The 16721-nt window shown below is 37.9% G+C and overlaps 4 protein-coding genes across 4 annotated transcripts in view; 2 read left to right on the forward strand and 2 right to left on the reverse strand.

The window, feature by feature from the left end:
* dgkzb (diacylglycerol kinase, zeta b) overlaps nt 1-4372 on the forward strand; it is a 20946-nt gene extending 16574 nt beyond the window's left edge. Inside the window, exons 30-34 of the mRNA XM_016462740.1 lie at nt 190-239; nt 331-451; nt 532-568; nt 667-766; nt 2840-4372. Of these exons, the coding sequence (XP_016318226.1) occupies nt 190-239; nt 331-451; nt 532-568; nt 667-766; nt 2840-2956 (425 nt within the window). The 3' untranslated portion in view covers nt 2957-4372. The remainder of the gene's footprint in view (nt 1-189; nt 240-330; nt 452-531; nt 569-666; nt 767-2839) is intronic.
* A 1400-nt stretch (nt 4373-5772) lies between these two features.
* Nucleotides 5773-8566, forward strand: LOC107670213 (midkine-B-like). The gene is made up of 4 exons (XM_016462739.1): nt 5773-5849; nt 7846-7922; nt 8006-8173; nt 8281-8566. The coding sequence occupies exons 2-4, from the start codon at nt 7847-7849 to the stop codon at nt 8475-8477; spliced, it is 441 nt and encodes a 146-aa protein (XP_016318225.1). The 5' UTR covers nt 5773-5849; nt 7846; the 3' UTR covers nt 8478-8566.
* Nucleotides 8567-9301: 735 nt separating this feature from the next.
* On the reverse strand, nt 9302-11413 carry LOC107670211 (muscarinic acetylcholine receptor M4-like). The gene is made up of 2 exons (XM_016462738.1): nt 11333-11413; nt 9302-11118 (listed from the first exon to the last, which is right to left on the reverse strand). Exons 1-2 carry the CDS (start codon nt 11385-11387, stop codon nt 9788-9790), a joined length of 1386 nt encoding a protein of 461 aa, XP_016318224.1. The 5' UTR covers nt 11388-11413; the 3' UTR covers nt 9302-9787.
* Nucleotides 11414-12256: 843 nt separating this feature from the next.
* The window catches only part of LOC107670191 (activating molecule in BECN1-regulated autophagy protein 1-like), a 20565-nt gene continuing 16100 nt past the window's right edge, over nt 12257-16721 (reverse strand). The window contains exons 20-21 of the mRNA XM_016462714.1: nt 16592-16718; nt 12257-15526 (exon numbers count right to left, since the gene is read on the reverse strand). Coding sequence (XP_016318200.1) covers nt 14997-15526; nt 16592-16718 — 657 coding nt within the window. The 3' untranslated portion in view covers nt 12257-14996. The remainder of the gene's footprint in view (nt 15527-16591; nt 16719-16721) is intronic.

The raw sequence follows: 16721 nt of genomic DNA on the forward strand, positions 1-16721 counted from the left end.
AATAAGTAATTAATACATTTATTTATTAGAAAAATGTATTCATAAACTATTATAAATATACAATTATTATTCTTATTTTATATAATATAAGTTAATAAAGTATATCATCACATATTCACGCATTTTCTAAAATTACCTAGACCAATTTGGCACAATAAAAGCACTCATATTTTGTTTAATGTCTTTCAGAATCAATCAGTTTGCTCTTTGATGCCGTGAACTCTGACAACATCGAAAAGGTATTCATAAATATAATCAATTCCAGCAATACCATACATTAGCTGCATTGCCAGACCTCATGGACTTCTTCTCCGTCATTCGTGCTCTCAGCTGGTTCAGATGCGTGAAGAAGGGGCAAACCTGTTGGTCCAGGACCGTTTCGGCCACACCCTCCTCCATCATGCAGTCGTTTTAGGCAGTAAAGAGATTGTGAAGTATATCATTGATAATGGTGAGTCGGTTGGACTTTTGATTTTTGACTTTAGATTTGCGTCTCATTTCTAATGATCTCTCACTGTTTTTGGTGAACAGCTCCGGCCTGCATCCTGGATGTGACGGAGAAATCAACGTAAGTAGTGCTTTAATTTGTGGTGAAAGGGATAAAAGAGTTAGTTTTGACTGACAATCATAATGGTTAGGAGGTGTTTCTCTGTGTTTTTTATTCAGAGGGGAGACGGCCCTGCATAAGGCAGCTGCGTTGTGCCAGAGAACAATCTGCTGTTACCTGGTGGAGGCTGGTGCGTCCCTCATGAAGACAGATCTACAGGTGAGAACATTCAAATGGACCTCATACCTGTACCTTATTTCTTAACATTTCCTTGAATGATTTTTAAACACAAAGTAATCAGAATATGTTTTTATTATTATTTTTAATATGTTCATTGAGGTTTACTTATAATATTAATAAAGTATTTTGCACTAATATGTGTCTGTGTGTAAGTGTTTTGAAACAGTATCCATATAAAACGTCATTTTCAGACAAAGCATTATGAAATTATTTACTTACGGTTTGTGATGCAGTTGGCTATTTCCTCTTTCAACAAAACGTTTCTCCAACTCTCCATTACACTATGCCTCGTTTACAAAACAATCTGCAGTCAAATGTTCCGAATAAACATAATCCTCCGGCGCGACCCAGGACGCCATTAAAAACAAACCATCCACTTGTTCCTGACGCTGAGGAGCTTCTGAAAAATATAGACGACGGAAATGAGCGCGTCAGCGCGAACCTCCTTTTATTCTTCCATTTGTCCTGTTGTTGTCAGCAGTACGTCAATACGTCAATAGGCTTGTTCGAGATTAACTATACAGGCTAGAGCAGCCGCTTGCAGTCGGGGCGGAATTAAAAAGACGGAGACGTCAAGTCGGACACTTTTTTTTCAGACACGCGACGGGGAAGTCACGGCCTAATGGTTAGAGAGTCGGACTCGTAACCCAAAGGTTGTGGGTTCGAGTCTTGTACCGGCAGGGATTGTAGGAGGGGGGAGTGAATGTACAGCGCTCTCTCACACCTTCAATACCACGACTGAGGTGCCCTTGAGCAAGGCACCGAACCCCCAACTGCTCCCCGGGCGCTGGAGCAAAAAAATCAAGAGGGTCTGGCTGCAGTCTCGCACTTGCACTCTCAGACGTGCATTCTCAGGCTTGCACTCTCAGACACTTGCGCTTCCGCTAGCGACGTCCCTTGCAGTCTTTTATTTTTTTTATTTTGTTCTATTTTTTATTACTTTTTGTTTGAATCTCTCTATTCAAAAGCAATAAGTAATATATGCTTTCATCAGTGTTTTTTGATAAACATGACTCAAGATAACAGTGTGACTACACTAAAAAAGCTTTTACTGTTATAAAAACACAGATTTGTGAGTATTATTGGAATTGAATTGTTAGAATAAACACGCAACACACCTCGTGCTTGTCATAACAGAATCTGACCAATGAGAATAAAGTGTGTCGTCATCAAGGCTTTCGCAGCCGTTGAGCAACTGCAGCGCCTGACTTCGGCGGCTGGTCTCGTTTTGTTCTCGCGGTATTTTGATGGCACGTGATCGTAAGGCGGCTGCAGCGCCGATCAAAGTCGGACAAATGATCTAACCAGAATGCATTGCTTGATCTTTGCGGCGCCGCATGAAGTCGAACAAGTTCTGTTTGCGTTTGACGCGACGCGACGCGACGCGAAGCTCGCGTCCGGTGTTGACAGATGTCAGCTGATAAACGACTGAATCCCAGTGGGCGGAGCCTATGTTGCGATGATGTATAACTATTGGTCGATGTTGCTCTGGAGGCGGTCATATGCAAATATATATGACCATGTGACCTCAGCCGTTGTTTGACACTTGGTTAAATAATGTATTATTATTATATTAATATATTATTATTATTATGTGCGTAAGTTATTTATTTTTATTTATACCAGCAAGCATGTGTATAAATAAAAGGTGGCAAAAAACAAGAAAAAAAACAATGAATTACTTAAATAAGAAAAATGTCTTTCCCTTATCTTACATTATCATAATTTTGTTGATTTGTTTTATCTATAAATGCAAAAATGTCATTATATTATATATGTATATATTCATGTATATAAATAAAAGGTGGCGAAAAAATTAATAAATAGAAATATTGCATTAAATAAGAGAAATGTCTTTTAATAATAATATTCTTGCATTATCATAATTATGTTTATTTTATTTTTCTATAATTGCAAAAAGTATTCTGTATGTATTTATTTATTAATTCCTTCCTTCCTAAAATCATTCCATCATTCCTAAAATAAAAATAAATTCTAATTAAATAAATTAAAATTAATTAAATAAATTAAAATATCTTTGTCATTCTGCAGGGTGAAACTCCAAAGATGTACGCAGAACGAGCTCAAGACATGGAGTTGGCCGCATACTTGGAAAACCGACAACACCACCAGATGATCCAGAGGGAGGACCATGAGACGGCTGTGTGACCGGCCTCTAGAACCATCTTTTCCATCCACCACCAAACCACAGAGTCTTATCTGCTCTCTCCTGTGGCCGGTTTATCTGGTCGCCACACGCTAGCGATGCTATGAGGCAGCACGTGTGCGGAAATTAGCTTGTTGCTCTCTGTATTGATTGTAATGCCAAGACAACAGTGTTTGTGTCATGTTTCAGAATGCATGAGTTTGTTACGTCACGTCCAGCTTTCAGGGCCGCACAAAACTGCACCACTCTGCCCCTTAGGACACAATGTGCAAAATTTTGGGAATTTCAGGGATGAAGTACCATGTATGAAAGTGGCTTTTACTAAACTACTATAAAGAAAACCAGACAAACCTCACGAGAGATTAATAGGAGAGGTTTCCGCTGCTTCTGATTACATTTACTTAATATTAATGTTTGAATTAATTTTACAGATTTTATGTGACTGTAATCCACTGGAAACTTCCTCTAGCTTGGCTTCCACTTCACGTGTTTGTTCTGATTCGAGATAGAGACGTTGTTTTCATAGCCTCCTGCGTTTAAGAATGCTTCCTCAGCTGTTGCTTACGGCCAGTTTCTCTCTCTGTGGTAAATGCTTGAATTTCATTAAAACATTCCATTAATTACTACCTTAGATAGCATTAAATCAATTCTATTCACCATATATTATAAACTGTAATAATTTCTTAGTCAATAGATTTGCCTTTGGTTATTTTCTAACCATAAATGTTCACCTAATTGAATGAAGTTTCCTTCAGGAATGGGATTGTATCTCTTAGCATTGCTTGCACTGACTGCTATACTTTTGAATGAACATTTTCTCTCACCAGTGTGATTTTAGGTTCTTTACAGAATTTATTAAGTCATGCAGCAACTTGAACTTGTTAGTTTTGGTTTCCGGCCAAACTGAGCACGTTAAGTACACAGAAAATTCTTCTGGTAGTTTTAAGATGATAAATCACATTTTCAGTGACAAATGGCTGGGTAACAGATATATTTATATCATCGCCTGCGGTTTAAATTTGTGTATATTCAACCCGGTCACTTTATGTACATGTACAATTGACTAAATGCTTGAATAATAAAAGAGACAGGAAAGCTGGTCTTTTTACAAAGCAGCCATTTGACAACGCTGTGTTGTCTGCATTACCATAGTGTGTTTGTGGCGAGATGTCATTATGATAGAATATGTATTTTGTCAGTGCTTTGTATGAGTTGCTATGCAATTCCAAATAGAAGATACATGTATATAATTCGTCAAACATTTTAAAAATGTTTGAACAATCGGTTCTGATATAAAGGTCTTTTATTAGTATGTGATATGAACTTAGATAAGGCTTTATTTAGAAGAGTAGATAAAAATTTTGTTAGAGGAAAAGTCATATATTTGTTCTTGGGGTTGGATTGTTACTGTCTACTTGGGGGGGGGGGGAAATAAATAAAGACTTTAAAAACAAGTTTATGTTTTTGCATTATTTACTGAGTGTACTTCTACCATAAGGTTAACTGACTGAGTGCATTGGTGAACACATCAGGGTTTGGAGCGCCGGGTGGTAAACTGTGTATAATGCTGAACTCTGCCTCTCCCTATAGGAGGCCTTTATGTCTGAATGAGTTACCGGTAATGATGGATGTGTTGACATTTGTGACTCATTTATCATTTCGGAGATAAGCTTATTGTTTTCTCTCTCCTGCTCTAGCTCCATTTAGGGAGAGGACGCAAATGTATTTTTAAATCTGTTTAACCTCAGCTTATTTTAAGTTTGCTGGATAGTAAGTCAAAGAAACATTTCACACAAGCTCATCTGAACAGAGAATCCATGGTGAAATCATATAATGTAATATACAGATAGACTGGATTATTTATATAGCATATTTCCTACACAATGGCAATTCAAAGCACTTAAAAACACGCAGAGGGACAGACTGTTAGTGTTAAGTGATAACTGTATGCACCAAGGGTCTGAGAGTAACGCAATTTCAATTCTCTGTATGTATGTGCTGTACATGTGGCAGAATTGACAATAAAGCAGACTTTGACTTGACTTTTGAATAAAAAAAAATGATGAAATTAAAAAAACAAGTTAAAAAAAATAATTGTAGGAAAACAGAAACACAAATCAAGATGTTTTAGATATTCTAAAGGGACAAGGTCCTAAATATAAATAAAATAAAATAAAAATAATAAAACAAAACCAGAGGAAACAAATAAAATAAACAGCTAATAAAATAAGATAAATTGTACATCAGGAAAGAGATTGCAAAAAAGGATTATATAATAGATGTTATTTATTTATTTATACCACCAAGCATAAGTAAATGTGTATAAATAAAAGGTGACAAATATAAGAAAAACATTTATTAAATAAGAGAAATATATTTTCCTCATTTTGCATGATCATAATTTTGTATATTTGTTTTATGTATCTATAATTGCAAAAAGCTCATTATATTATAGTATGTTATTTATTTATTTACCAACATGCGTATAAAATGTGTAAAAAATTATAAAATAAGTTAAATAAATAATTACTGAAAAAAATAAATGCCTTTTCATAATTTTGCATTATTATAATTAGGTTTATTTATTTGTTTTATGTATTTATAATTGCAAAAAAAGTATATAGTATATATATATATATATATTATATATATATATATACATATATATACTAGATTTTATTTATTTATTTATTTATAGCAAGCATGTGTATAAAATGTGGCAAAAATAAGAAAAAGTTAATAAATAAAAAGAAATGTATCAATTAAATAAGAGAAATGTATTTCCATTTCGTCTTGCATTTTCATAATTTTGATTATAACACAGAGCAGCAGAGATCACAGAGACAGCTGAACACAGACACGCTCACAGCACAGCATCATATTCACAGCAATAAGGCAAGTACATCATCACCATCATAACCCAACAGCTCCTATTATTAAACTGCAGTCGATGTGTTTCACGACGCTGCGCGTTTGAATTATAGCCTACTAGTGGGTGATAAATAATGCAAATATCTGCGATTAACCGGATTTATTTTGATATGCTTATATTATCATTTTTATCTGCGTTTTAGTGCGATAATAGGATGTGTGCATATATATAATGTTTTGGGTGTGTTTATGATGTGTGACAGTAGTATGACATGATATAGCCTATGTAAGAAAGGCGTATGGACGCACCGTGTCATAAAAACAAACGCATTCAACGTCAATAAAGAGTTTCATTTAAAGCACGTTTTTACGATTTTTTTAGACTATAAAATGCATAAATTAGTTTATTATCAGAATAATCCATGAGTTTAGAAAAATAGCGTCAATATTAGATTTAATTGGAAAGCGACACTATAGCTATCGCTAATTAAATTGAATATAATTGTTTATTATAGTTGATTTAATGGCGGATGTCGCTTTAAACTGTTGCATTCATGCTGTAATAGAGTCGTGGAGTTTGTGTTTTCGTGCGCAAGGGCGCTTTAACGCTGTCAGGGATAATGATGCTCTGTGAAGTGCCAAAGAGGACCAGCTGCCAGCAACTGCTGACCCACTTCTCCAAATCAGAACCATCAGGCCTTGCGATTTCATAAAGCTCCAGATGCGAGAGAGCCTGTGGTTGGGGTGTCCAGCGGTCGACGGTGAACTTTGTGCTCCTTGAGGAAGTTTTCAAAATGTCCAGTTCTGCATTTATCAAAGGCAGCATCCCACATCCCCTCTTGCATCAACAGAGCGGGCTTTGTCCTCCATTGCAAATAGGCTTACATTCAAAGGAGTCCAGCGGAGGCCAACCCCTCCTCCTCAAGACACAGAATGGGATCTGTGGTCGGGCCCTTTCAGAGAGGGAAGCAAAACGGGCGAGATCCTGCTTTGTTTGGAGCCAGTGAATCAGGCTCCTCTATGGCCCAGCTGAAGGTCTTTGAGGACTTGGCCTCTCTCTCCGTGGAGGCTGAGGAGGGGAGGCGGGGGTCCCCTGCCGACCGCTGTTTCTCCTCGCACAAAAAGTCCGACCCCGAGGAGCCCTTCACATTTATGAGTGACTGAAGAATGGAGCCGTGCCGCGGGCTGCGGCCTTGAAAGAAGCCTGTTTTAATGGAGGCAGGAAAAGAATGAAAAGGAGAAGTGCTGTGTGCTTTTTTTCTTGCGAGAAAGAGGAAAATATAGAGAGGCTCTTTTATGGAGTCACACACAGAGAGCTGCTAGGATGGCGGAGGATATTATGTACACCGTGTCTTTAATTTAGACGGTACAAACAAAACATTTATATCTGATGTGTAATTATCTGACTTTATCAGATTTGGTTTTTCTGAGAGGACCTTTGATGGTTAGTTACCGGTTTAGCAGAATTAATCGGTTTGCAGTGAAACATTAATTAAACAAATTAAACCAACCTAGAAAACAACAAAAGGACAAAATATAATTAATATATCAAACTTGAATGTTTTTGAGCAGCATAAATACAACCGAATACAACATAATATATATTTATGTTGGTGTATGCATGTATATATTTGAATATGTAAAATATTAAATACATATAGCACATAATATAGTGCAAGAACTCACATAAACAGATATGATTATGGACACCTGGTTGGATGCTGTCCTCTACGTTTTTGATAATTGATTTAAAGCAGAGATCAAATTAAATATGATCTATTAGATTAAAACTTAAAAATGTAAAAGATAATTAGAAATGTTGCCCTGGCAGGTAATTGAAATAATTTAAACTAAAATAACTAGAATTGAAATAAAATAAAGCAAAATAGAAATATATATAAAAAACAGTAAATAACAAATATTAAATTAAATATAAAAAAATAATAAAAATGACAAAAGCACATTACAAGCACAAGCACATAATTGAACTGAAATTAATGTCAGCTATATTTTTTCCCAGAATGCGGAGTTTATTCTCTATAGCGCTTGTGCTGCTGGTGGTGTTGATCACCGTGGAAGCCAGTATGAAGAAAAAAGGTTCTTATTTTTTCAATTAAAATGATGCAATGCACATTCCTTTGGTGTGGTACCATTAATAATAATTCTCTATTTTGTGACAGAAAAGGGCAAAGAGCCCAAAGCAGATGCTGAGTGCAGTGAATGGCAGTATGGGAAATGCGTGCCCAACAGCGGCGACTGCGGCGCTGGCATTCGGGAGGCGACCTGCAACGAACAGACAAAGAAAACCAAGTGCAGAGTCCCTTGCAACTGGAAGAAAGACTTTGGCGGTAAGGAGTTTTACCATGTATGAATACGTCGAATGCATGTCTGGATGTGAATCAAAGAAAAATATATTTAGACAGGCCATTCATTCTAGTTTGTTCTTGGTTTTTAGCTGACTGCAAGTACAAGTTTGGTCGCTGGGCCGAATGTGACACTACTACAGGAACCAGAAGCAGGTCTGGGACATTGAAGAAGGCACTGTTCAACGCTGAATGCCAGACCACCATTAAAGTGTCCAAACCTTGCACCCCAAAGACCCCCAAACCCAAGGGAGGCGAGAAGAAGAAAGGAAAAGGGAAGGAAAACTAACTTGAAGACCACCCCAACTGCCCCATTGCCCACTCAGTGGTACATTCCTATGTGACACTCCCAAATCCTCCAAAAGGTGAATGCTGAAAAAAAACTGTAGCCCTACCTATTGTTTTTATGTCCACTTTCTTCGTTTTGTAATTAGTAAATGTATGCGTCTATGCTGTTGTAATTTGATCTCTGTAGCGAATTTTTAATTGTAATTGACTTTGCATGTATAAAACAGGCCGCAGCAAATCTGTTGTCTAACAAGTTGTCTTTACTAAAGAGAAAAACTGGCGAGACCCTAATTATGCCCCTAAATGAAAGCATTTGTAAATTACAACAAAACGAATGAAGACTATTTCTGTACGTTTATAACATGTAAGCTGAATGCTTAAACGAACATCGCTCCTGGAAGTAACGGCCTATATAAAGTATCTGTTTATAAATGTTTATGTTTTTAGATTTGATGGATGTACCATCAAATTTACAACACTAACTGATTACTTCTACAGGTTGTGAATAAATGAAAGTGTATTTTCAATAATACTTTCTGGTGCTTTTTTAAAAACAAAGTTCACACATTTATTGTTCAAGACAAACTTAGGAATTACTTTATGATGTCAAATAGATTGTGCTAAATTCGGCACATGCAATTTTAATGATGTGATAACAAATTTTCACTTGTAACACTATAGAACTTGACAATTTTGATAAGAATGCAAGTATGATTTACACAATTTTGTTTGTTTTTTTACCAATTTATTGTGCAAACAATAATAGTCTTACAAACTGTAACTTAAAAACAAACAAAAAAAAAACTTTCCAATGTGCCACACAATTCGTAGAACAAATGCAATAATAGTGCCCTGATGAATATTAAATTACAAACGTTTATTTTTACTTTTCACTTTGGTTAAACACCATCACTCACAAAAAATATGAATCAAGGTGTTTTGTAAGTTGATTTACATATATGCATTTGCGAACTTAATGACTTTCCGATACATTTAATGCATACAACATTAGCAACAGGATAAATACTTCACTGTATTTACACTTTTGGCTCTAGTAAACCAGCATCATGCTCACAAAATAAGAATCAGTGTCTTCTCTAAACTATCACATTGATTTACACAAACTGTTGGCGTAAGAATACATTCGCAAACAACAATATCAGCAACATGATAAACACCAATAATGTCAACCAACTTCACTTTTTTTCACTTTTGGCTCTAGTAAAACAGCTTCACAGTCACGAAACGTTTGGGCGAATCAGGTTCCTCGTTGGTTCGCTAGGAGTCCTTGATAAGAGAATGAAGTCCGACTCATTTTGATGTCAGATTTCTGAACTTGCACATCAACAGTCGTTTAAAGGTTCTTTTGAAGGTGGCGTTACAGAGCGCGTAGCACACTGGATTTACCGTGCTGTTGACGTAGCACATAAAGTAACCCACCATCCACAGAATTTCAGGGACACACCAGCGGCAGAAGGTACCAATCAGAACCATAACACTATAAGGCGTCCAAGTTACAATGAAGGCCAATAGAACGGCAAGGACGGTCTTCGTCACCTTCCTTTCTCTAAGAGCCTTCCGTCTGGCATTCTTGGAGATGACCTTGGATGCTTGACTTTGAACCTGAAAGGTAGTATGGTTTTGCAGACCGTGAGGTTGCATTGTCCTGCTAGTTTCTGCACACCCTGTCGAGGTCTTCGGTCTCGAGGTTTCTGCATCCAGCCCTTGGTCTTCCGCAGAGGCATCAGGACTTGAATCCAAGAAGTAGTCCGTTTTGCTGAACTCTACAGAAGGGAGGCGTTTCATTCTAACGAGCATTGAATCTTGTTTAAATGAGCATGTTTCATTGAGTTTAATGGAAATCACTAGGTCAGGGTTTGCGGTTGACGTTCCTCCACTTGCCTTAGACGGTTCAAGCAGGTTTGCGAATTCAGGCTTCAGCTTATGAACCCGTCTCTGACTGGCCAGGGATATCCGTGTGTACAGTACCATCATTATCACAACGGGAATGTAGAACGCTGGGATGGTGGTTGCCAGGGTTACGGCAGGGTTGTCGAGGAGCAGGATATAACATTGTCCCTCCGGGACCTTGCTCCTGTCCCTCCCAGCCTGCCAAAGCAGGATGGCTGGAGCCCAGAGAAGCAGAGACTGTAACCAAGCCACAGCAATCATCACCCCAGCCCACCTTGTGGTACGTTTGGTTGGGTAACTCAGAGGCCGGGTCACACAGAAGTACCGGTCAAAGCAGATCAGCAGGAGGTTCATCACAGAGGCGTTACTCACCACGTAATCCACAACCAACCACAAATCGCACATCTGCGGTCCCAAAGGCCAATACCCCTTTACGGCGTACACAATGTAAAGATTCATGGAGAAAACACCGACGATAAGGTCCGAACAAGCAAGACTAAAAAGGAAGTAGTTGTTGATGGTTCGGAGATTGCGGTTGACTTTGATTGAAAGCAGAACCAGGACGTTGCCCAGGACTGTTAGCAGGCTGATGCAGCTAGTGATAAGTATGATGACGACCACCCCTACAGTCCCGAACGAACGATGTGGTCTTCCCAACACCAAGTATGATTCTTCGGGCAACGGACTCTGCATGCTGCTGTTGAGCATGATGGAGGAACTTGTGGAGGAGCCTGCGACAAGAAAACGGAAATTGATCATAAATCAAGTTGTAAAGAAGTGTTTAACTTGACATATGAGCAAACAACTTGAAATTGAACTCTACAGACAGTATATACACTACACTTTTAATGCTAAAATACACAACTCTAACTGGTTGTACGTAGAAATGAAGATATAAATTAGACAAAAATTATGACCCTAACGTGATCCAATCAGCAAACTTACCGTTGAAAACGAACGATTCAAAGTCCCTCGAAAAAATGACAGATCCAGTCTCCATGATCTGCTGCTCAATCTGAACGAGAGAACGACTGGGATGACTTTTAATTCCTCAAACAGTAACACCCATCCTCACCTTCCGAATACATAACCAGGAACAAGTCATCCATCCTCTTAGGGCTGTATCAATACACTAAATTTACTGGAAGATGATCAAAGTAGTGTGGAACGATCGTATTACTGCTGAATTCCTCCTAGATTCGTGCTGCCTTTTTAAAGCATGTATATTTAATGCAGTTCCTGTCATCTAAAGAGGAAGGCAGCAGTTACACAACAGATGGAATCTAATTACCTGACCTGTAATGAAGCTCCACAGCCGTTTCACATCTTTTGAATTTTATTATGATTCTATTTTAACATTTTAAATATCACACATACTACAACAAATCACAGATGTTTACATAGATAAAAGTTGTAATGAGGATGCAGGGACCTGAGTACGTTTCACTGCAATATATAAGATAATGAGAAGAAACTTCATTATACATGAAGACAATTAAACTTTGACAAATAAGCACATTTTCCTCAATTTTTTATGACCACATTTTGTTACAGATGTTTTATTTATTTATTTTAAATTGTGACCATTTTCAGGGAGAATTTGGGAAAAATGTGATTAACCGTCATGAAAATTATGACATCAAAAAACATTTTTTTTTAAAATATGCTAAATAATAATAAAAATATAATTTGGGGAAAATTAGGTAGGTATTAGTCCAGGTATTTTTGTTTTGTTAATGCCCAAGTTTTTTTTTTTTTTTTGTAATTCCCATTATTCTCAGTCATGTTTGTCATCGCTATAGTACAGTATTTTACTGCATATTTTTTTAAAGGAATAAAATACTTTAATAAAAATAAAAAACAACTGAATTAATTTCCATATTCCCATTTTATTAAAACTCTCATAATCGTCATTACCACAGGATCTTTGGTGTCCCACAAAATTCTTTTACAACACCTAATCCTCATTTTCACTAAATAAAGACCCAACTACACATTTATGGTAAGTCATAACAACACATCTCTCTTGTTTGGTCAGGAGAGAAAGTTGAATTCTGGTCTTTTCCACCATCATGACTTACCGCTACGGTACTGATCCAGCAGTGAGAGCATATACATAACCACACATCCAACAAGAACACAATTACAGCTTTAAAATGTCACACTTTCTGTCACCGTCAGCTAATCTCGTCTGAACAAATGAATTGTCAGGAGGCCTAAAAATCTAAAACAAACCCTGCATGAAATGACTTCATAAAAATAAGGCGTGCATATGGCCAGAAATGAGTAAAATCAGGAAAAGATGTGTCATTGATGGAGAATAACGTAAAAAGGTCCTTCGCTCTTATCATAGAAGCTTTTTTTTAAAATCAGGATTGCATTTGTCATTCACACAAAGGGTAAAATAAATAATTGAAATGACAGCCAACACAACCAGACTTCAGATTTACCAATATTTCTACCAATAACTAAAACACTCAACGGTCAAAAGGCTTATGAAGAAGCTATTCTGGTTTTGTCGCACCTCAGAACGGCTTCTGTGGTTCAGTAAGGAGAAGATTCCCCAAGGCACTGAACTCATGGAAAAACGTCAAAGGGTATGTGGTTTCTGAGAGGTTCCTCAGCTGCCATTGTTTGCGATGAGACCACAATCCATCAGAATCTTACATCCAAAAACATTCAAAACACAAACCATTCCTACTGGGGACTGTTTTTTTTGTTTTTTTTTCCTTTTTTACAAAAAGCTACTAATTCAAGCCAAGCAGCTAGAATAACAAAATCTTTTACACAAATAAAAGCAGAGGGAGATAACTATATAAATGCTTGTTAACGAAAGGCCTGTGCATATGCAAATGCACTGACAACTCAAATCACTAGAGTTGACCAATCGTACACGAGACTCTAATCAAGCACAATAGAGCACACAAGGCAAGTATGTCATAAAAAAAACCAAACCCCACCCTGAAATATGGATTTAAGTTTTTTTCCCCACGATTTATCATCTCTACATTTACAATGCTACATTTATTTATAATAAAACACTCTAGGTTTAGTGGCAGACACTCACAGACATACACATCCACACATTCAGACAGTGCCCGTCATCAGTGACTCTCAGCATTGTGCGCGCATATATGGGCGTCTTTCTCCTAAGTGTCCAGTGCCCAAGAAATACTCTATTATGGGATATTCAAGTGTGATTATCAGTCATAATCCAGATCTATGATAGAGATATGTCTGGTTTATTGTCTGTAACGCTGTTCTCGGGGCAGTTCGGAAGGACAAAAGGGTGCTTAAGTGCAATCACTTGCCATTTGTCGCTTGCGCATCATAAGAGGCTTGTGATTGGTAGAATGGAACAGTCGGCCAATCAGATGATTTGAGGTGAATTAATGGCGAACTGGCTAAATTGCACAAAAAGTGTTGCATTTGAAGCATGAAAATGATCTGGCACAATAATTTTAATGGTCTTACATGTCATTTCTGAGTATTAAGGTATTTCTGGGAAATCGCATCAGTAGGATTAGTAAATGCATCGTGTTAAATTGCAACAATAAACATGAATTGACTCATGCACTCAAGTTAAAGGTCACAAATGTATAAAAGCCCAATAAAACCTGCTCAGCGCACCAAAATGTCACTTGATGCGCATGTGCGTTCTACAGCCTACATGCTAATTTGCTTAAGCCCCACCTTCTGCATTCAGCCCGCCTCCTCGTATAAAAGCTCTGGAATTGGACACACATGCAGATATGAGAGATCTAAACCAGCTTGAGGGTTCCTGAACTGCTTTTTTTTATCCGACAGACAATTACAGACGACATGCTTTCAGAAGTGTATTTTTCAAACGACATAAATTCAAAGTAAAAACCATCATAAAATTCGCCATCTGGAAGTTTAGTGGGACATTCCAGTCTGAGAACTTCAAGGCAGACGTTGTTCTAGATACTGATCAATCTACCGAATGACTTGACCACTGAAAGTCCCTTTATCGCACACAAAAAACAATCACGTCAAGCATAATCTCTGAATTTGAACGCAAAAACCGTTAGAGGATGTTGTGAGAGTTAGTGTTTAGCTGTGAAGAGTCTGTACTGTTTTACAGTTCCTCAAACCATAATGTCATGCAGACATAGGAATCACAGCCTCATCTGGCACTTCGATTGGCTGATCATTTTTCCTGGAGCTTGAAAGGGTGGTTAACTACAACCATGTAATTCCGTACTGCAGTAGGGGAAGGATTCAAGTATGTTGCCCTTTCTCGCATGGAATGATAAAATGTCTGAGACTCAACCTTGAAAGGAAGAAAAATTATAACTTAAGTGCAAAGCGCAAGTGCAACAATGATGCTTCCCCAAAGCGAGAATCAGTTTTTTTGACAGAAAAGGTGAGGCTGACGTCTCCCGGTTAGGGAGATGCCATGAAAAACTTGGCACTCTTTCAATCCTAAATAAGGCCAGAGTGGGAGGACTCAGAACTGAGGCAGGAAGTTCAGTGGCTCCGCCCTAAATGCTATGTTCTATGTGTAACAAAGGTTCCACCATGAAATGCTCCAGCACCATGCAGACCAGTTTTGAGATGTTCGTCTCTGTGAAAACCAGACTTAAAACTATCTGCCGTATAGGTCATCAGGGTAATCTCGGCTCCGGCTTTCACTGTAGCTGTTGCTATGGTCATTGTTATTGTTGTTGCTATGGTTGGACATATTCAAACCGCTTGCGGATGGGTGGTGCTGCACATCATCAACTTGATGATCGCCAAACAAGTCCATCTCAACAATAGGAGATGCCCTCGCAACTTCAGAACGAGTTGTATACGGTGATGGAAGTGGGACACTGCTCGACCCTGAAGGCCCAGGAGCTTCTACTGAGTCTACCAAGGGTTCAGTGTGAAAAAGAGTGGAAATACCGAGTCCAGCAGGCATCTCCGAGGTTGGATTTCCCACCCGAGTCGTCCTGACCGAGGTCTGAGAGCCACGGTGAATCCGATGACTGACCACGATGTTGTTTCCAAAGCCACCCATAGAGGCCATAGTAGTGCTGCGTTCCCGCTGGACCACGGCCGTCATTCCTCCTTCTGCGATTAGGCGGCGAATCCGAGACAGCGCGTCCTCTCCCGAGCCGGGCTCGGCTGCTGAGTCTATTAGGAAAAACCAGACAGAACAGTGAGATGCTCATTTCAGATAACAGCAAAACAAACAATAGATTCAGATTGTGTTAAAAATTCCTTCCTGTAGCACAAACAGTAAAGCACAGCGATAGCAACGCCAACGTCATGGGTTCGATTTCCAGGGAGAGCAAGAACTGATAAAAAGTATACTTTGAATGCAATGTAAGTCGATTTGTATAAAATAGTCTGCCAAATGCATGCACGTATATGTAAAAAAATAAATAAAGAACAGAAAATGGAAATTTGTTTGTTTTATGGAAATCTATTCAGAAATTTCACTGGCTGCTATAGCGACTTGTTGAAACAAGTTTTGCTATATTGCTGCATATATATGCACAAACATTAGCGGGCAGGATTGCTTTACATTATTTATATGATTTTTATTTTTGTTGCTTGCTGACAAACCCTAGAACAATGCAAAAGCAGAATTAAGACAAGGAAGAACTTATTTATTTATTGAGTTTTCAACTCAGAAGTTTTAAGTAATGTGAATCTATAATAATATTATTTTATAAATAATATTTTTTTGGGGTCGCATCAATCAAGTAAAAAAAAAAAGAAAAATAATCACTTGAGATGAAGCACCTTTTGTTTTTGATGTATTAAATTCACTAGATTATTAAAAAAAACAGGTTATTTAAAACAAAAATAAATAATATTTATTTAAACTAAAAATATTATTGCATTGAATTTCCAGCAAAATTAATTATGTTGTGATCATGAAATGAAATATACAGTGAAATAAGATTTTTGTTAATGATCAAAAAAACAACAACAACGTCTTAGCAAGTTATCTATGAACTCCCCATGTGTGCACACTGGGTCCCCCATTAAATCAAGAAAACAAGGGCGCAGATTTAATTAGACCAGCTAACAGCAGGTAATAAAGCACTTGAAACAGTAATAACTGTGTAAAGCCCTCAGCAGGACACAACACAGATCTCAGAGAGATCAGTTCAATCAATTTCACTACATTACCTGTGTCCGACGAGGGAGGAAGAGACAGGATGAGAAAAAGTGAGACAAAGCAGTTACCGTGATATGTGGCAGGCAAGTTGGTCCGGTTCAGCGATCCCTCTGAAACCGATGCATGAACCGGTGTGTGCGACAGTGTGTGTGTCGTCTCTGAGTGTGCATGTCTCTCAGTGCTGGTGCTGGCTGTCTG

This window comes from Sinocyclocheilus anshuiensis, unplaced genomic scaffold (assembly GCF_001515605.1).
Source record: "Sinocyclocheilus anshuiensis isolate Anshui unplaced genomic scaffold, SAMN03320099.WGS_v1.1 scaffold624, whole genome shotgun sequence".
In the NCBI taxonomy this organism is placed as follows: Eukaryota; Metazoa; Chordata; class Actinopteri; order Cypriniformes; family Cyprinidae; genus Sinocyclocheilus; species Sinocyclocheilus anshuiensis.

What these genes read in the sequence shown, in the direction of transcription:
- LOC107670213 (XM_016462739.1), top strand. Translation starts at nt 7,847, where the DNA reads ATGCGGAGTTTATTCTCTATAGCGCTTGTGCTGCTGGTGGTGTTGATC. An exon ending in AGCCAGTATGAAGAAAAAAG is followed by an intron (nt 7,923 to 8,005) that starts GTTCTTATTTTT and finishes ATTTTGTGACAG; the next exon opens with AAAAGGGCAAAGAGCCCAAA. An exon ending in CTGGAAGAAAGACTTTGGCG is followed by an intron (nt 8,174 to 8,280) that starts GTAAGGAGTTTT and finishes CTTGGTTTTTAG; the next exon opens with CTGACTGCAAGTACAAGTTT.
- LOC107670211 (XM_016462738.1), bottom strand. Translation starts at nt 11,387, where the DNA reads ATGGAGACTGGATCTGTCATTTTTTCGAGGGACTTTGAATCGTTCGTT. An exon ending in TGAATCGTTCGTTTTCAACG is followed by an intron (nt 11,119 to 11,332) that starts GTAAGTTTGCTG and finishes TTCTTGTCGCAG; the next exon opens with GCTCCTCCACAAGTTCCTCC.